General features: G+C 33.6%; 3 protein-coding genes across 9 annotated transcripts; 1 reads left to right on the plus strand and 2 right to left on the minus strand.

Moving 5' to 3' along the window:
- Positions 1–1,837: 1,837 nt before the first annotated feature.
- Positions 1,838–9,016, minus strand: Hcf (Host cell factor). 4 transcript variants are annotated; one of them, XM_076319509.1, is made up of 7 exons: positions 8,021–9,016; positions 6,477–7,184; positions 6,241–6,386; positions 3,260–6,160; positions 2,952–3,179; positions 2,490–2,874; positions 1,838–2,316 (listed from the first exon to the last, which is right to left on the minus strand). In XM_076319509.1, exons 1-7 carry the CDS (start codon positions 8,178–8,180, stop codon positions 2,195–2,197), a joined length of 4,650 nt encoding a protein of 1,549 aa, XP_076175624.1. In that variant the 5' UTR covers positions 8,181–9,016; the 3' UTR covers positions 1,838–2,194. The 4 variants fall into 4 exon arrangements, with proteins under 4 accessions (XP_076175624.1, XP_076175623.1, XP_076175622.1 ...); XM_076319508.1 differs by having other exon boundaries at positions 1,838–2,319; XM_076319507.1 differs by having other exon boundaries at positions 6,235–6,386.
- A 553-nt stretch (positions 9,017–9,569) lies between these two features.
- On the minus strand, positions 9,570–14,215 carry Alphacop (coatomer subunit alpha). The gene is made up of 5 exons (XM_076320371.1): positions 14,060–14,215; positions 12,334–13,558; positions 11,311–12,258; positions 10,080–11,234; positions 9,570–10,006 (listed from the first exon to the last, which is right to left on the minus strand). The coding sequence occupies exons 1-5, from the start codon at positions 14,137–14,139 to the stop codon at positions 9,770–9,772; spliced, it is 3,645 nt and encodes a 1,214-aa protein (XP_076176486.1). The 5' UTR covers positions 14,140–14,215; the 3' UTR covers positions 9,570–9,769.
- Positions 14,216–14,713: 498 nt separating this feature from the next.
- On the plus strand, positions 14,714–16,990 carry Creld (Cysteine rich with EGF like domains). Of its 4 annotated transcripts, XM_076319871.1 has the most exons (5): positions 14,715–15,138; positions 15,387–16,044; positions 16,102–16,197; positions 16,286–16,510; positions 16,675–16,990. In XM_076319871.1, exons 1-4 carry the CDS (start codon positions 14,971–14,973, stop codon positions 16,504–16,506), a joined length of 1,143 nt encoding a protein of 380 aa, XP_076175986.1. In that variant the 5' UTR covers positions 14,715–14,970; the 3' UTR covers positions 16,507–16,510; positions 16,675–16,990. The 4 variants fall into 4 exon arrangements, with proteins under 4 accessions (XP_076175987.1, XP_076175988.1, XP_076175986.1 ...); XM_076319872.1 differs by lacking the exon at positions 16,675–16,990 and having other exon boundaries at positions 14,714–15,138; positions 16,286–16,641; XM_076319873.1 differs by lacking the exon at positions 16,675–16,990 and having other exon boundaries at positions 14,714–15,138; positions 16,102–16,210; positions 16,286–16,426.
- The last annotated feature ends 2,874 nt before the right edge of the window (positions 16,991–19,864 follow it).

The following is a 19,864-nucleotide window of genomic DNA, read 5'->3' on the forward strand; positions in this document are numbered from 1 at the left end:
TAATCTCTTTATAAGTATGAAGCATACAACAGACAGATTATGACACTCTTATTTGAATGGTAAAATGAAATTATATACGATTTTTTTTTAGTAATTTTAGTATAGTTACAGTTTTAAAGATGTATGTATCTACAGCGTAAGTACAGATTCTTATTATAAATGTCACTATAATGAAATAACGAGTATTTCATGTATGATGTTTTTCTATATTTATTCATAGTTTCCTTTCAATATATTTGGATATTCCATGGAAAGTATAAATGCATTAAGAGTTACTTTACAAAGAACAAAATTATCGTACCACATACACGTACATTTCAAAATATTTTATCTGCACAGTGTTTATGATAGTTATGAACTAATATTCCAGTATGGTCTAGTGTCATCTGCTGTCAACAAAATTTACAAAACAAAGTGAAAGAACCAATAACTTTTTGTAAATTAGTTGTACAAGTATCCTTAATATCGAGTAGAGTAAGTTTCATCTTGTTCTTTTAAAATATTTTAATTTTTTATTGACAATGCATATTAAACACGTTTTGAATTTATATAGAAATTATAATTCAGATCGTGCGCTAAATTCATGCAAAGTTATTAGTTACTTTTACTTTTTTCAACACACTTTGAATATTCCAGTTTATAAGGTATTGTTAATGTAAAATTTAGCGTAACATATTAAGCGTTTAAAACGCCGTGTTAATGCTTAAGCTACAAGCAAATAACAAAACGTGTGTATTGATAATCTAAAAGTAAAATGTGCGCTTAAATTATTGCAATTTCAACATAGCCCCAAGCTACCGAGATGAATTATATTCATAGTTTTTGCAATTTGTTGGCTTTTCCAATCTCGGATTTAAAAGCTCTCTAAATGGTTTAATTAAAATATATTATGCTCAAGACAACTAAGGATGTATATTTCCATAATGCATTACTGCATGACTGTTTTATTTCTTTCATATAAATTTTTCTTCTCTATGCTAATTTCTTGACTTAGCATCTTAAAAAGTTTAACTTTATACTAGACATAATATATTATAATGATATACTATTCAAATAATTATTTCGTTGCCATCTAAAAATATTCTTAACTTTCTTCAAATTTTTTATTCTCTAAAATATCAACGCCTTTGAAATCAAGTTATAATTTTCATGAACAATATGTGCAATTCTACTAACTTAATTCTTTTTTATACAAAATATCTCTGCATCATTATTGAAAGTAATAACAAAATTGCAAAGGTAAATTTGTATTGCATGTGTTTAAAAGAATTTTATACTACGTGCTCCTTTCTCTCATTGATTCCATGTTTTCATTGCAATTGGCAGTAACAAAAGTAACCAGAGTAAAGTGTAGCACCGATGTTCTATACAGAAAAGGATGGTATGATTAAAACTTCTGTTCTATACACTTGCATCGTATTACAAATTTTAGAGAGAATTTTAGACAATGTTCTGAGAAGATATTTTCAATTCCAATATTTACAATAAATATTTGAATGTAATAGGAAGTTTTCCCGACTTCCAAAACATATTAGAAATTCTGTACGTATATATATATCCCAGTAACAATAAAAAATTTAAAGTACGAATAATTTAAAATAAATTTAAATGAAGCTTTTGTCGGGAGCTTCATAGAAATCAACTAAAAGTTCCCTTTCACCGTTTTGTTTTAATATGCAGCTATATTCAATTTTTGTATTAGAAAATAAAAGTGAAGGTGGTCAATATTTGGACAAAACTATTTACCATGAAAATGATGCAAGTGTAACCATCATCGATATGTTACCACATTCATAGAAAGCACTGTAAACATGAAAAAACTTGTTTAACTCCAAAATAACCACCTTGCCATTTATTAACAGTACTCGTGTTATCTTTACAGAAAAATGTCGCGCATTCGCGAAGGAATAGGAGAATAACGGTGAGTCAGAAAACGCGGTACAGAAAGACCTTGTATTCGTATAGAACACTTAAAATACTTTTTAACCCTTATGTTTATACCTCAATCTAGCTATGGACACCTCTCCATCGCTCTTTATCGTGCATTCATTTCTTTCATTTACTCGCATATCACGTCGCTTACTCAACAATACACTGTTTCATTATCGTTGTTAGGCGTGTGTACCAGCGGAAATTAAATAATGAGTAGCGCTGTTTGGATATTTGGGCTGTAAGAGGCCAAGGGAAAACAGGCTCACGAAAAGTTATCACTTGGTGTTTCTGGTTTCACCTTCTTCTGTGGGGAGCTTGCCTGTGAGCGTATGTCTGTACCAGGTCTCTTCACCTGAGGATTACTCTTCACAGCAGTGGTTGGATCTGCTGATAAAAAATTACGTAACTACCAGAACGTAAGTACGCTTAATATTTTAATAATTACCTCTAAATGCAACATAATTTTACTATAATAATACAAAAATATTTTATATAATGTTAAGGTTGTTATTAAACAGTATCTACTTTCTTTTTAATTAAGGAAAGTATACACTAACCTTGTAACCACCTGACTTGCGTCGCTGGTCCGTATCCTTTATCGTTTCGTGCTGCTATTCTAAATATTATGGCCGGTTTTGTAGTAGTATCAACGTGAGCGGCACTAAGGGAACTATTAGTCACCGAACAGGAATTATTTGAACCGCAATAGACTCTAATAAAAGCTAACTGATTTGGAGTCGATAGAATTGTCCTTGGTTCTCCGTCGTTATTTAACGCAGTACTAGCACTCCGCACTGCTAAATAGACAGAATACTCCAAAATAGGTCCAACGTTGCTAGATGGCGGTTCCCAAGAAATTTGAGCACCTTCTGCAGATTTGGAAATTTTGATGGCGCTAGGTGCTCCGGGATATCCCGGAAGACACGTTTTGAATGCAGATACCTTAGAAAGAAAAGAAAGTTTGTATCAAGTTCAATATTCTTATCTTTATAGTGTATACTCATAATTACTTTATTTACCTCGCTCCAAGTACTTCGTCCACAACTATTCACAGCAGCAACTCTAAATTTATAAGCAGTTCCAGGTTCTAAGGCAACCTTGGTTCTTCCCTTGAAAATATCCATAGTTAACGGTTGCGTTATATCTAACGGCTCGTCACCAGGTAAATAATAATGTTGAACAGTAAAGCTTGTTCCTTTTATTACTCCCACGTCATACCATTCTACCTCCTTCTTTTCGTCTTCACTCTATGTAAAAATGTTTAAAAAAAATGTATATTATAAAATATACTTAAATATAATTACAATGTAAGAATATATCATTTTACCTGTTCAGCTTTTACTTTCATTGGTTGTTCTGCTGAACCTAAGGCAGCTGTAGCTAGTGTAGTCAACGCGGTAGAATCATCTCCACTTTCTGGTCTACTGTCGTTTATTTTTTCTTGTTTCAAACCTTCCTTTTTCACGGCTTCCTCTTTCATTTCTATTTTTATCGGAGTCATTGGTTTTTGAATATCCACTTCTTTTTCAAGAGGAGCAACCCCATTCATAGATGACGTCGGCGGTTCAGGAATTTTATCTTGTTCCATTGGCTCATCAGGTTGTTCTAATTTTATTTGCATATCTGGGGTTACAATGGGAGTTGTTATTGGCATATTTACATCTGTGGAAGTTAAAGAAGTATCCGTAACCATAGGTTCATCAGTGTCTTCCAATTTTTCCATTGAAGAACTTTCTTCAGGGAGGTCCATTGTTGGTTCTGCAGTTTCATCTTTTGCTTTCTCAGCATCTTGACTATCATCCTGAGAAAGTTGTGATATACTATCTTCAGGTGATAAATGTTCAGAAGCTGGCGACTTTTCATAATCAGAAGTATACGTATCCATAGGTGTGCCTTTTATATCGTTTTCAATTTGTTCACTTTCATCGTTTTCTGATGCTTCCGTTGCATCTGGCATAGACGCTTCTTCCGATGGAGCTTCTATAGGTTCTTGTACACCAGAAATTTCAGGTTTTATTTGTGTTTCCTCAGATGATGGATTAGTTACAATTTGCATATCGGTTTCACTTGTCGGTTCTGGTTCATTAGTAGTTTCCATGGCTACTTCACTTTCATCTGGTTGAGAATCAACAGAAGGTTCTGGCTCTATTGGAATTTCTTCTGCAGTGCTCGTCGAAACAGGAAGTTCAGCTGCTGTTTCTGAAGAAGTATCTGGATCTTTTGTGGAAGTTTCTTCTATATGAACATCTTCTGTAGGTGCAGCACCAATATCTTCCTCCATATCTGCAGACTCTGCAGCTGGCGATTCTTCCTGATTTTCTGGTGCAGGATCTTCCTCTAAATCAATTTTATCATTTTCTTCATCCTCGGATAAAAGAATATCTGCTGGACCATCAACCTGAGGAATCACAAAATTGCCATCCCCATCAACTTGCATAGGTTCACCAGCACCCATTTGAGAAACCAAAGCAGCTGCTGTGGTAGCCTCATTACCATTACAACTGTCTTCCACTTTGCTATCTCCTGCTCCTCCATCATCTGCAGCCACCATAAAAGATAAGCCACCAGAAGGTTCTTGAACTGGATCTATTAATCCTGCTTCTGCAGCTAATGCAGCTAGTGCTGCATCAGTTGTAGCCGGACCATCAGAAGTAGATGCTAATGAAGCTGATGGTTGTTTTTGTGATGGAACAAACAACATTTTACTTGTATCTATTGCATCTGATGCACTTGAAGTGGTTACTATTGAACTACTTGTAGGCATTAATGTAACTGTTTTTGCACCTATTCCACCAGACATTTGTAATGTTACAGGTTTACCAGATACTGTCACAGCTTCTGGTGTTTTTTGTATTTGTGGCATAGTGACAATCTGACTCTTCCCAGGATTGAAAATGGCTTGTGGACTTCCCTTAGTAGCAATAGTCACTGTCTTTGGTACACCACCTTGACCTGGAACTGTTATAGTAATAGGCTTTCCTGCAGTTCCACCTCCCATTGCTCCAGATGAAACAACGATCATTTTTACCCCTTGTTGATTTGTTACGTGATTAGTAGCGGACAAAGGTAAAACATTAACGGGTGTAGTAATATTACCCGTTTGCCCACTACCAGCTTGAGAAGTAGTAACAGCTTGTACAGCTCTTAAACCAGAGCCCGTTGTAACCACAATTATTTGATTACGACCAACCAATCCACCATTGCCCCCAGGTTTTGTAATCATTATCGTTTGCTTACCACTGATGTTTTGTCCTTTGCTCATTGCAACAATACTAGATGTTTTCATAGTAGTGAGAATTTTAGATCCTGCTACAGTATTAGGATTAACTAATCTTAATATCGTCGGGCCCTGATTAAGTGGTTTTGCACCTGTTGCTTGAACCGTTTTACCGGGAATGAGACTGACTTTAGGCACAGTTGCTACCATTCCCTGGCCAGTTTTAAGAAGATGTACAATTTGAGGCTGACCGGATATATTCTGACCTGGTTTTTGAAGAATAATCTGTTTACTTTGTTGTGGAGAAGCAGTTCTTAATACTGTTGCTCCAGGTGCAGCGAAACGTATTTGTTGACCAGGTTGAACATTCTTCATTCTAATTGTATTAGCAGTAGTTTGTGGAAGGATTGGTACATTATTCATACTTATTTTTGGAGTAGCAGCAGCTGCTGCAGCCAGAGCAGCAATTCCTGACATAGCAGCTGGTGTCTGACCGGCCACCGTAGTATTAGGAGGTGCAGTCTGTTCAGTAGTTACTGGTGCTGAAGTAACGATGGGAGAACGGATTCTAATAAGATTTCCAGCTACTCTTGGTGTCATTGGACTCGATGGCTTTGTTACAGCTTGTGATGATACTGGTTTCTGAATAGGGCTTTGTACAGTAGACTGTATTCGTACTGGAGTCTGTGCTAGAGATGGTCTGGCAGAAGTTGGAGTTGATGGAAGAGCAGCAACGGTAGTAATGGGCGGAGATGTAACAGGAACAGTTGCAGGTGTAACCACTGCTGGTGTAGTAGTGGGTGCAGTGCTGGTTTGTGTGCTAACTGTAGGAAATGTGCCAGTTGTTGCTGGAGGCATATCATATTTCTGAATTTGCAGTATGTAATACTGCGCGGATGGCGTTGCAGTCCAACTAACTTCCAGTGTTTGTGTAGAAGCCCTTACTAGTTGCACCCTGGATGGTGCAGGAGGTTTACTGACTTCAAGATACCATAAATCTTTACAACAAACCTAAAAACAAGTTATATCATACTGTATTATAGATAAAACTATTCCAATAGTGAAAGCTAATTATAAGGACTAACCCTAACCTGATTGTTCCAAGCTTTGCGATATCCATCTCGGCCAGACCATACATACAGTCTACTATGCACTCCAACTGCACAGTGACCAGCACGAGCACGAGGAACATTTTCTTCCAAGGAATCAACTGTTAATTGCTCCCATGTTAAAGTTTCTAAAATAACATAGAATGCAATTGAAATGCAATGAATGCAATTAACATATAAAATATTGAAAATTTTCTTTTATTTCAATACTAACTCACCTAAATTTAGACAAGCCAATGTACTTGTACATTTCCATTCCTTCTCATGTGTTGCAACTTTAACATCATCAACAACAAGTGGTACCCATCCTCCAAAGACATACATTCGATGACCAATCAAAGTGGCAGTGTGGAGAGAACGTGGTAATGGGGTAGGTCCATGAACCACTGGTTTGTTCCAGGTCATCGAATCAACATCAAGAAACCATAAGTCACCCAAACGACAGCCACTCATACCGCCATAAATCACTAAACAGGATTTTCCTGTGTTGCGATCAGTATAAGCCACCCCTGTATGAGACTCTCTAGGTGGTGGTGCATGTCCATGTGTTTGTGGTATATCCCAGGCCGTTGCTCCATTAGGGAGTAGTTCAAGGGTATACAGATCATTTAAATATCTTGGTATATTGTTTTTAGGATCATCACTGTCATTAGCCAAACCTCCAAACAGGAAAACCCTATTACCAATAAGGGTAAAACTATGTCCTAATCGTGGACAAGGGGGAGGGTCATGTTTTGGTGGCTTTGGTTTTAATCTTTTCCACTCCCATCTACTTGCTTGAAGTTCATAGAGTTCATTTGAGTACTTTCCATATTCTACCATACCACCAAAAACCAAGATACGGGTTCCATCAACGACAAATCCATATGCTGCACAGCCAGGTGGAATATCACCTTTTGTTGATGGTACAAACCATTGATTAGTTGCTGCAAAATGTACATATTTTTGATATTTTTCCCAAAATGTAGCATTACATAAAATATTCATACTTAAATGAAAAAATTTTTAACAATTGTAGGTGTAATATTATATATAAAAAAATCAAAACAGTAAACATAAGCTATAATTTTAATTAAAAAGTTCTATTGAATGCATTCAAAATATTTACTTTTATATCATTTATATTCACCATAATCGTATTTTATTATTCTCAACAATTTTATTAACATGTATCGTTATATTTATTATGTTTATGCAAGAAGTTCTACACATACTATATGTAATATTATTCTAGAAAAGATTTCAAAATTAAACATAAAGTGCGCGCCACGCTACGCACGCGCGTAACTGTACAACGTAGCGAAAGAGAGAGATGCCGTGCACATTCATGATACAGAAGGGATGTGAAAACGTAAAATGAAAGAGTGGGAGGAGAAATAGGAACGGAAGGAAAAAAGAGAAGGAAAGGCGAAGCGTGAACGTGGAATGACGGGAAACGCGGCGCGTTGCATATCAGTGGTGGGGCGTATAGGACAGCAATGGCCGCTCCCGCGCGTATAAACATGAAAAATGACAGACCGCGCTAATTCTACCAATGAAACTACCTCGATCCTTGACAAATGAAACTCAAAAAGACACATACAGCTGGGGTATATTCGATATAGATAGAATACATCATAATAAAGCATCTGACATGAACAAAATTCGTGTTTCCACGGTGATCCGGCCGGTGACCGTCTTGTCAACGTATGCCGCCATCTTGGATCGCGGGAATCATCAAGAACGGCGCGCACGAAAGACGCACAGCAGCGATGCAACTTACCCGTGTTATAGACATGAAGCTCGTCAACAATGCCCTCGTTTCCACCGCCGAAAACAACCATAAGGTCTTTAATAGCAACTGCCCTATGCCCATGCCTGGGTCTTGGCTGGGGCCCGGTCGGATTTGTGATCCGCTTCCACTTTAGCATGGGTGCCGCCATGATGACCGTCGATCACATCATTTTTTCATACCCGCGCGACTATGCACCACCGAGTTACCCCTAGAGCAGTAGGACGCCCGATGGTTTCGAAGATAGTGCGCCCTTCCTTATCTTCGAACTTCGATAGCTTCGTTATTCACAATTCGTATACCCCTAACTTGAATGAATTCGAAAGTTCTTACATTCGTCGAAAACTTACTACTCGATGTTCTTAGCACCGTCGATATCGTACGTCTCGATTCTAACCTCCCTTTATCTGTCGTATTTTACGGATCGTTTTTTCTATACAGTCTTAACTAATAGTTCGGCGAATGTGAAGTCAGATGAATATTTTTCGATAAAAGTTTTAAATTACGAAAATTCTACACGATTTAGGAGACGTCTGTAACGCAACACGTACACAGAGACGCACACCGTATATTTACGTTCACGATGTTTACGGCACTGGTCTCACGTCTTCTAGTGTGCCCGCTCAGCGATCACCAATGGCCCGGCTGTGTATATATTTTTCACGTTGCACAATCATCGTTGCAGTCAAATAACGGCCGTGATCGTATATTTCACTGGAGGTTAATCTTTCGACATTTCTCGCGATTGCTTTGAAACGAGAGGAGCCTCACGTCCCTTTTGAAACTTCCGTCAAACGGACGAAAAACGGCGCGATAAAAGATTTCACTATGCACTGATAACCACTGTACGAATTACATAGATTATAACGTATAGGCGGGTCGAACAAAAGTGGCGAACATACAACAAGAGGTTTGTAGTACTTGCCGAAAAAAACTATTGCAATCAGTAGTTTGACGGCACGCACAAGCGGCCTCCGCAATCTTCGTCCACCATTGCCCACAACTTGCGTCGGTAACAACCGCATATGTTACCAACTCACGTCGGCCTGGGGATTTTTATAAGTTTGTTCAATAAAATACTTTCTTCTGCGTTTAATGGTAAACTGTTGCTTATAACGTCATAAATATGATCACAAATTTTGCTGAACTTGTAACACTATGTGATATGCATCTATCTACTGCATTATTAATGAATAATTTAGATTGTAGATAATTTCATTTATAATTAGTTTTGTTATTATTCAACAATAGCTGTTTCTGATTAATTTGAATTGTAGCTTCCATATAACACTTAATAAAAAGAACATATAGTCATTTGAGAATAACATTTATTGAATATGCACACGATAAATTGTACAAATTAAAGACTCCTGAAATGAGCGTATAGAATTTAATTAAAATCATACGTAATCTCTAGTTCAATTTATTATAAAATATTTTTAAAATATATCTTGTATCGTTTTAATATGAATAATAACATTACAAACATATTACAAATTTTTTCTTCATTTCCATGGTAAATAACTGAAGAAAACGTGTGTTTATGATTTAGATTATGACGTTTATGTTTCATATTTACAATATTTTTTTGGAATGACATAATACCTTTTATATCTAACATATTTAACAAATAGCAAAATTGGGATACTGTTTAACATATGATGCATTGCTATGTCTAATTTTTAGACGATCATGACATTATCATTGTCAGGTATATTAATGCAAAAAGGTAATAAAAAATTATCGGAATTGTATAGGACTTATTCTCAAGCCAATACAGTCTTTACCAATTAATGCAACTTCACAGACTTTACATACTGTGTCTTTAAATTGCGGAAAATAACTTGCACCACATAATGGACATTTAACTTCTGGTTTTCCTCTGTAAATTGGAACAAATGTGCTTGCACATAGTGAAAATGGATTATGTTCATCATATGCTAATTGATGCTCATCTATTGGATTTTTATCACATGCCTGAAAGTAAAAAAAAAGAAATAATATTTTTTATAATTACATATGCTAATTATACATCTGACAAAACACATACCTGCAAAATTTTCCTGACTTGTTGTGCTAATTCTGGTTTAGGTCCTAATTCAAGTAGTCTCCTTGCAAAAGAAGCAGCAGTTTTATAGTTCTTCAATTTGAAGAACATATTTACAGCTATCCTTAAAGTTAGAATCTGATGAACAGGTTGCAAATTACAATGTGTAAAGTAAGCTGCCATTTCACAGATTCGTTTTTGTTCAGCCAAAGTGGCTTTAGGTAAATTCTTCCTATCAGTTTCCATCTTTAAACCTAGAATATATTCTCTGCAAATTTGAATCAACTGCTGTGCTTCTGCAATATCTTGTCTTGTATCAACTACTAGTAATGGTACACTGAGTAAAATTGCTTGAAACTTTTCTATTGCTTCTGGAAACTTTCCACCGGTTGTCAAGTGATAGCATACTTGAAGTCTCTGAACTAAATCAGTAAGATGTAATCCAACCGCAGGTAAACCGCCTTTGGGATTTGAATCTTTCCAATTTCGTTGAGGATATCCGTACAACGAAGGTATATTCGGTAATGTATCAAATGATGTTCTAGCGCGTGCAAATGTATTCATAAAAAGATTTTGAAAAGCTCCAAATTCAACCACACCAATTTGATCGTTTAGTAATCTAAATGCAGTTTCAAATGATCCAGCTAATATATGATCTACGACTAATTGGGAATTGTTCACCCAATATTGCGTTGGTGGTACTCCTTTTGTTGGCGGCGAATAATAGCCATCTTCCGTTGCATTCACTGCATTTTCAAGTTCTGGCGGTAGATCTACTTCTTCAACATCCCATCCAGCGCTTTCTTCACCTTCAGGAGGTTGTTCGGTATCCCCACCTTCTTCATCATCTATTCCTAACTCTTCGTCATTACCCCATCCTTCGGCAGGTACAGCACTATCGTCTTCCGGAGCCAAAGCCGCAGCTACTTGACTCTTTCCGCGTGACAACATTGCACCTTCAAAGAAACCTTTTGAAACTGTTAATAATGGCCAGTTATTTTCGGCTTGTTGAATGGGTACTGGAGGTTGAAGGTAAACTGCTCCTTTCTCAAGGGCAAAAAGTTCTTCACTCATAGAACTATATTGGACATCATCTTCTGGAGATGAAATACCGTGAATTTTCTCGGTGACATATGCTAAAGATGCTTGACCAGAATTCTAAAAAACAAAAAGATAAAATAAACATTTTGAAAAGAAAAATTAAATACCAAAAAAAAATAGTAAAAATACATACCCGTAAAATTTTTGCCCGTTCATAAATATCACCAAGTAACAAGCTACCCTGGTATTGTCCAGAAACATCTTTTCTGATTTCTGCGATTTTGATCATTTTACGCAATTTTTCTAAGTTACCAGTTATGAGATAAAGGAATGATAACTTTTCGAAATTCTTAGTTCTCTGATAACACATTTCTACAACTTGATGATTACCCTGCAATAAAGCTGCTTGAGCCAAACTTTCCCAACAGGATTTTTGGTCAAGAGATCTCGCCGCTTCTAAAGCGACTTCGATGTTTCCACATTCAAGTGCAAGTCCGAATCTTGTTTTTTCATCTTTAACAAAGTGTAATGCAACCTCAGGATATCCCTTCTGTTGCAAATATGCAATTATGGACTGACCAACGAGATTTGCATTGCGAACCATGTGTAAAACTTCTTCATATTTTCTATTAATCAAAGCAAGTTTGAATTTGTATTCAGTTGGATCTATTCGAAGAATCCTTGGTCTACATTCTCTGTCTAGGCAATAAACTTGATTGCCTTTGACTCTAGTTACATATATCGGTAAATCTAGTGTGCGGATGATACCGTGATCACCGTTGTTAATTGCGTATTTAATGTGATTACTGGTAGTGTAAATAAATACTCCAGAATCATCCCAAGCTCCTGATTTAACTCTGGTGTTCTCATGTACAGAACAAAGAGATTCTAGCCGTCGATTGCAAATATTAACTGTATGTTTGGCAAGTAAAGCAACGTGAGACATATCACTAGACCAAACAACATATCTGCACTTAGAGATTTTTACTTCTGCTAATGTTCTCTTCTGCTGAACGTCAAAAAGTGTTACTTGATCGGCATCACGTAAAAGAAGCATTCCTGTACCAGCATAAAATATTTCATCACAATTCGGAATTTGCACTTTTTTTGTAACTTCATTCTTCAAATTCTTAATGACCAACTATAACAAACATTTAATCAATTATAATTCATTATCTTTGAAATTATTTGAGTTAATTTTCTTTCAAATACTTACTGAATATGCTCTATCTAATACAGCAAAGTGATTTCTAGCCACCCAAATAGCAGTGACACCAGAAGCCCGCTTTGTATCTGCATCAGTATTTGAATCACCTTCACGTGGTATCATATATAGATCATAAGTGCTATTTTCAATATTATTAGGTGATCTTGTACAAATTAAAACAGCATTTTCAGCTTGATTGTATGACATTCTATAAGGAGGCGTTTTTCCACCACCACGAATCTGCATAACAGATGTATCTTTTGAAGTAGTGAAATCTAATTTTCGTAGAAAACGTTCTTTCACATAATAGAGAACATTTCTATATACGGCATATGCTGGACGTTCTCTTTCAAGTTTAAAAATGATCATTCCAGAATCATGTCCAGCAGCAAAGAGATTTAATGTAGGATGTGCTGCAAGAACCCAAAATCTTTCGTGTTCTCTTCTAAATGTGTGTAAACAAGTACGTTTTGTCATATCCCAAACACGAATACTCTTATCTTCTGAATTTGAAAGAATTAAGTCTTGTCTAGGATGGAATAAGACACAAGAGACATTGTTATAATGTCCACGGCAAGTATCCACCTCCCATGCTTTAGCATCATTCATTCTCCACATTTTAATCTGGCGATCATCAGCTCCAGAAACAATCAAAGGTAATGTAGGATGGAAACATGCCCAATTAACACCTCGATCATGTCCTTCAAGGACATGTTTCACTACAGCATCAGCTTGGCCAAACAAATCAGTTGCACCAGGATTTTTTAGATGATCTTCCAGACCTCCAGGACCAGGGGCTACATTTTTCTTCCGTAAACCAGATATGTCCCATACTCGAACAGTTTGGTCCAATGAAGCTGATACTATAATATCTTCTGTAGGATGAAACTGTGCACACATTACATAGTGATTGTGTCCTGTTAAGACACAAATGCAAGTACGACTCTGCCAGTTCCAAATACGAATTGTTTGATCATCTGATGCGCTTAAAATCCATGGGTATTCTTGATGAAATAGAATTGTTCGGATGTAATCTAAATGACCTAACAGGGTAAAAATACATCTACGTTGTTTATAATTCCATACTTTAATTTTATAATCATCACCACCAGATACAAATAATGGTTGTTGATTATGGAAACAAATTCCACGAACAGGTCCATCGTGTTCATCAAATTTATCTAATAGGGTACACATACGATAGTCCCATAATTGTATAACTCCATTATGTAAACTATAACAAAGAAACACAATTTTTTATTAAATTATTTATATAATTTTTGTATGTTGTTTTCAATATAAAATATAGCAGCATATAAACATTTAAATATAAATATAATTCAAAAAATAAATATGTTTATATTGTTTATTATAATGAGTCTAATTGCATGTAATTTTATTTTTAGCTGATTTGCATTTCATCATAGTAAATACAGAGATGTAACATGGTAAAGAAGCTTATATACAATATTTTTGTTTTTTTACGTTACCACTTGCTAAAATAAAATAAAATAATTCATTTCAAATTTAATATAAATATTCTGTAAGGGACTGTACATTAATATAATGTTTATACAATCTTTAGAATGAAAGTAGTAATCAATAAAATTGTATTTATTAAACAATATTGTATATTTCTCAAGAATCAATCAAATATATGTAAATCAGATTGTTAAAATATATTTTAACAACTGAAAAACCAAAGTATTAAACAATGAAAATTTCTATTATTTACCTTGCAAGAACCCAGGGTCTTTTTGGATGAAAGGATAGTCCTTTTACACGAGCAGATTTTGTTTCAAATTTTGTCAACATTTTTTATTAAGCGTTAAACAAAACGATGCGCTTAAAAAAGCATTCCTTACTCTTAACCTTTCAAAATTTGACACGACTAAAGACACGTCACTATTCCTGTCACGAAGTACAGAATTTCAAGATGTTCAGATGCAATTTGAAAATAGTGTCCATCATCATACCATCTATTGTCACAGTGTAGCACATGTTGCGTACATGTACTATGTATACACAAGAAGTATTAATAATATAATATTTCAATGCATATGAGAATATCTGAATCATATTTATTGTAATAAATCCCGTTATCTTATTTTAATTTTATATTACATTGTGAAATTTTTATAGTATGTGCATCTTCTTCCTTCTAAATTGATAGATTATATAGTTATAAACTATAAATTTTAATTACTTATTTTAACTATGACGTGTATAGATAGTATTGAAAATAATAAGAAATCAATTTAATTATTATTTAATGTATAAGATAAAATTAAATAGAACGGAAATATATTTCACATAAGTATTTTATTGAGATACAATAAACTATTACCATTCTTGGATTGGTTACTTGTTTTCAACTCATTCGAGACACGCGCATGTACGTTTATAAGCTTTTGTCGTCTGGTCTTTTATTGTTATGTAGAAGATTTTATGCATTCTAATACAATCTGTTCGCTTATTTTACTTGCAGTTGAAATATTTATCACAAATATAATCTATCGTAAAATACTTTAAAATAAAGTATTTAGATTTTTAAAGTCTTTTGTTTGTGTAACATAGTAAACAATTTTCTGCTATAGTTTTTGAGTGAATGTTGTAGAACATTGGCCGGTACATATCTGTGGAATAATGCGAAAAACCAGTGGTGTAATATTTTTTTGTTTTTTGACATTGTTTATTTTGTTTGACATATCTGCTAATGTAAATTGTGATAAAACATCTTCAAGTGAAGAACTTAAAGCACAAAAATTTCCTCCATGCGCAGCTTGTAAGATTTTAGTAAATAGTTTTAAAAAAGTAAGATGATCTGTTTATGTATTTTGAATGAAAACAGAAAAACACAGTTTTTAAAAAATATGTTATTTCATGAATCGTAGATATTTCTTTACTGTACAGAAATTAAACCTATACCAAATATAAACTTATAAAGATATTGTAAATATCTTGTTTAACAATTTTATTTTTCTTTAACAACTGTGTTTTATCCAACTATGTTCTCAGCATATTTTTCACAATTTACAATGAACATTTCTTTTGTTGTATAGGGTATAGAAAGGACTAGTCGTGAAAAATTTGATGGTGGTGACAGCGCATGGGAGGAAGATAAATTAGGTTCATATTCAAAAAGTGAAACTCGATTAATAGAAATACAAGAACACTTATGTAAAGAAGTAGAACGTGGTGAAACTCAATGTAATGCTTTAGCTGAAGAACTAGAAAGCAAAATTGAAGATTGGTGGTTTAACCACCAACAAACGCATCCAAATATTTATGACTATATATGTATTGAACAGATAGAATATTGTTGTCCAAAAGATCATTTTGGTCCACAATGCATACAATGTCCAGGTTTTCCAGATAAAGTTTGCAATAATAATGGTAAATGTAAAGGGGCAGGTACTAGAAAAGGAAATGGTGGATGCTTATGCGATAAAGGCTATGATGGACATAATTGTTCACAATGCGCAAGCGGATTTTATGAATCCTATAAAGATGAGAATAAACTACTTTGTTCTCAGTGTCATGCTGCTTGTGATGGCTCTTGTAAAGGTGCAGGACCAAAAAATTGTGAGAAATGTATGGAAGGATGGTACATGTTAGATGAACAAGGTTGCTTTGATACTGATGAATGTATAACAAGTGATAAATATTGTCCTGGCAATCAATTTTGTGTCAATAAAGAAGGAGGATATACATGTTTAAGTAAGTTATACAAAATATATTTCTTAAATATAAAGCTAATCTTTTTGTTTAATTTAGGTTGTGATAAGGCCTGTAATGGTTGTACAGGTGATGGTCCCGATATGTGTATAAAATGTGCAGAAGGATACCATAAAAGTGATAATTTGTGTATAAGTAAGTTTTATATGTATGTATGATACAATTAGTTTAATATGTGACTGATAATATGTATTTTAGTATAGTATAAGTTTCTTTATTTTAGATTCTGATCTTTTGGGTCGCAAGCAACAAGTGAATATTGCACGATATGCTACATATTTTGGTCTTTGTATAGCAACATGTATTATTTTCCAACGAAATATTTACATTGCAAGTGTGATTGGATTACTAGTTGGTATATACATATCAGTTTCAGAATATATGATAGCCCATAGTAATGTTGAAGATACAACAGCAAATGTGGATATTTTAGGATCAACATAAATAGGTATATACCTTACTAAATTTTTAAATATACTATAATAAATTATAATAAACATGTTGAAAACAAAATGTATAATATTCTGTAACTTACAATATAGTAAACAAATACTAGATAACTCGTACTTTTTATATAATGATTTGGTACACCTAATATTAAATTGTTTGCAGTGAATGTTATATATAAGATAATAAACAGCAGCAAATGAATGTTAACCGAAGATCGTACCATACATTTAAAGTAGTAGATTGATTAAAAGCTTTGTAAATGGTCGCAGGAAAGTAAATTTTAACAATAAAAAAAAAATGCATTATTTTGTAGAATGGTACTGTGATAAGTATAATTATGTCAAACAATTACCTTGATTACCTTTCATTCCTATCACTCAGAATGTTTTAAAATAAAGATATAAATTAGAATATATAAATTGTAAGGTGTGATTTTTAAATTGTAACAATAAAATAAGATCCAATTCCATAATTACATTTTGTATTTATATTTATTTTATTAAGATTATACTGCACATTATAAAGTATGCTAAATATTACATTACTTGAGTACATTAGATAATTGTCTTTTTTCCTTTTTATGTATGTATTTAAGAATATATTACACATATTTATAATACTAAATGTTAATTGTACAAGTACATTAAGAGATCTATTTGTATCTACATGTATTAAGTATATTGTATTCTGTTTATAATATACTGTAAATAAATATAACAGAATTTATACAAGTTTCTATTTGTGTATATCAATATTAATATTGTTAATTTCTCTTGAAAGCTCTAAATTTTGTTAAAATTATTTAATGGAAGTTTTGTCACCAATGTTTTAATCATTTATTGAATTTTGTACTGTTTCAATTCATTATGCGTTGAATTTACAATATTTTTATCAGAGACGTGGCAAACCAATGGAAGTTTTTTGTAATCACGTGGTTTTATTTCCGGTGACTTCTGTAAGTCAAACGCAGTATAAATATTTGTCAATTTTAAAATCCACATTAAATTAATTTATGCATTATGTTTTTTTTACTTAATTGGCTATATATTAATTAATTATAAATATCGATGTATATATTTTTATGAAATTTGTTAAATATTATTGTTAATAATATAATGTTTAATTTCCTCTGCATAAATCACTTTTTAATTCATGTCTGTTGCCACTAGGTGGCTGTAATTATGAATACTTTCTCGCTTGATAAAATTCTTGCGATAGATTTAAAATAGCATTGACTATTCAAGTATTTTATTTAAGCAATACTTTGTGAAATATCCATATTTATTTTTGGAGAAAGCTATGCAGTAACACAGCTTTTTGTCATGAAAATTAAAAATTAAGGTTAATTTAAATTGAAGTATATTTTTATCTATTAATTTAAAATAATTAAAGATCAAAGGCTCGTACAAAAATAAGAAAATGATCTTATTCCTTTGCATAAATTTACTTAAAATTCTGTACATTTTTAGGTTTGTAGTATTTTCTCGTTATAGGTCGTTCACTTGGATGATGGGCATACTAAGTAATACTAGTAATTTACAATGAAACAATCTTTTCATTTTACAATTCTTCTATTCTTTGCCGCGGCGAGTGCGACAGACTGAGTGAACGAGACGACACATAACGGCGGCAAACTATAAAGGGTTACTCAATCTTCAGCAGTTTCGATTGCATAGGGATACAGAAAAATAAATATCGTTTTTTAAAAGGAAAGGTTATTTAAATTAAAAAACAATTTAATAAATTCTACTACTACAATTATTATTACAATTGCGTATATTATTATAGTTAAATTATTGTTAAATTATCACGGGTCGGAAAAGAACCTCATTAACGATAGAAAGGAAGATTGAAATTCTCAACTAGTTGAACGCGACGGGAGGAACTACCCCCTATTTAGCAGAGCAATATCAAATCTGTATAGAAACAGTTCGATGCATTCAACGCGAGAAAAGTAAATTGAGAAGCTGTACAGCTAAAGGAGTTCGCGAATTAAAATTAAAAAAAGGACACGCAGTTTTGAGGATTTGGAAACCGCTTTCAGATGTAGTTTTTAGAACAGCGAACAATGAGAAATCCACTCACGGATTTATTATTACAGGTGAAAGCATTGAAAATAGGAAATGAAATTGGGATACCGTCTTCATTCAATGTCAGTAAGGGCTGGTTAATGAAATTTAAAGATCGTCACGATATAAGATTAGTTATCAAAGCTGCCAAACACTCGCGCGAACTTTATGGTTCGCTGCAGTCATGTGCTCCTTTGCTCACTCGCAGTTTGTCGCACTTGCCACGGCAAATACAAAGCAGTGGAGGGAATAGAGAGACTATTTACAACGAAACATGAATGACGACCTATAACGAGACAATACTATATACGATTCGTCATTAATCCCGTTTGTAGTGTTCGCTGTAGATGAAACATAACTCACGGGAAAAAATAAAGAATATTGAAATAATAAATACAAATTATTATGATAATCTTCCATTGTGGACTATGAAAGATTTAAAGATATTTACAGGAAGTTACTAATTATCACTGGCAAAATTATACATCGGCGACCATTTGTTCCAAGCCAAATCTGAATTTCTTATTAGTACAAAAGGTTGTGTCTCTGGGTTTTTGAATTGTGAATTGTGTATACAATATTCACAAATCATCTTACATTTTCATTGCAGTAGACATTACACAATGTATAGTTTTATTGCGAAACTGTTTGTAGAAGATTCAAATGTGGAGGATGGTGAGTAGAAAAACACGAAAGTAACATTACCCAGTGAAACATTAATAGGAACCACGGGTGAATCTTATCCATATTCATACGTTCAGATACATATATATTCTTGAAAGTATTAGAAAGATATTATTTATATAATATCTTCAAAAAAAGAATTTAGCGTTTATGAGGACAATGAGAATTGTGAATCACAGCCTTACAACTGAAGTTCTTTGCGTGACTGCTGTTGATTATGACACGCGCGTTGAAATTTAAATCGTAGGGCGAGGAGTTAATAGTAGTAAATTTATAGAAACCTGTGCGTTAACAATTTAATTAGATGATTATAAATGCTCATTATTGCCATTATTTGATTATATAAAAACATTTTCCGTGTTATTTCAAATACTTCTAGTAATACATGTTTGCTCGGTAGGTGGCTACGTATAGTTACAATTTCTCGCAATTAAATTGATGTTGTCTTCAATATATATTTAAAGATAATGAGATATATAACCGCAATACTTTAAGTGTAATATATCCATATTAATAAATTTTTGGTCGTCTGTTGTCATAACAAACGTTTGATTTTATTTGATTAAAGAAAATTGATTTAGATAGATAACACATACCTT

The sequence above is a fragment of the Ptiloglossa arizonensis genome, chromosome 9 (genome assembly GCF_051014685.1).
Source record: "Ptiloglossa arizonensis isolate GNS036 chromosome 9, iyPtiAriz1_principal, whole genome shotgun sequence".
Lineage (NCBI taxonomy): Eukaryota > Metazoa > Arthropoda > Insecta > Hymenoptera > Colletidae > Ptiloglossa > Ptiloglossa arizonensis.

Bases quoted from the DNA above. Each gene is read 5' to 3' on its own strand.
- Creld (XM_076319872.1), top strand. From the start codon at position 14,971: ATGCGAAAAACCAGTGGTGTAATATTTTTTTGTTTTTTGACATTGTTT. The intron at 15,139-15,386 runs GTAAGATGATCT...TTTGTTGTATAG, and splicing joins TAGTAAATAGTTTTAAAAAA to GGTATAGAAAGGACTAGTCG. The intron at 16,198-16,285 runs GTAAGTTTTATA...TCTTTATTTTAG, and splicing joins AAGTGATAATTTGTGTATAA to ATTCTGATCTTTTGGGTCGC.
- Hcf (XM_076319506.1), bottom strand. From the start codon at position 8,180: ATGGCGGCACCCATGCTAAAGTGGAAGCGGATCACAAATCCGACCGGG. The intron at 6,161-6,234 runs GTTAGTCCTTAT...ACTTGTTTTTAG, and splicing joins CTTGGAACAATCAGGTTAGG to GTTTGTTGTAAAGATTTATG. The intron at 3,180-3,259 runs GTAAAATGATAT...ATTTTTACATAG, and splicing joins TGAAAGTAAAAGCTGAACAG to AGTGAAGACGAAAAGAAGGA.
- Alphacop (XM_076320371.1), bottom strand. From the start codon at position 14,139: ATGTTGACAAAATTTGAAACAAAATCTGCTCGTGTAAAAGGACTATCC. The intron at 13,559-14,059 runs GTAAATAATAGA...TCTTTGTTATAG, and splicing joins AGACCCTGGGTTCTTGCAAG to TTTACATAATGGAGTTATAC. The intron at 11,235-11,310 runs GTATGTATTTTT...TTTGTTTTTTAG, and splicing joins AACGGGCAAAAATTTTACGG to AATTCTGGTCAAGCATCTTT.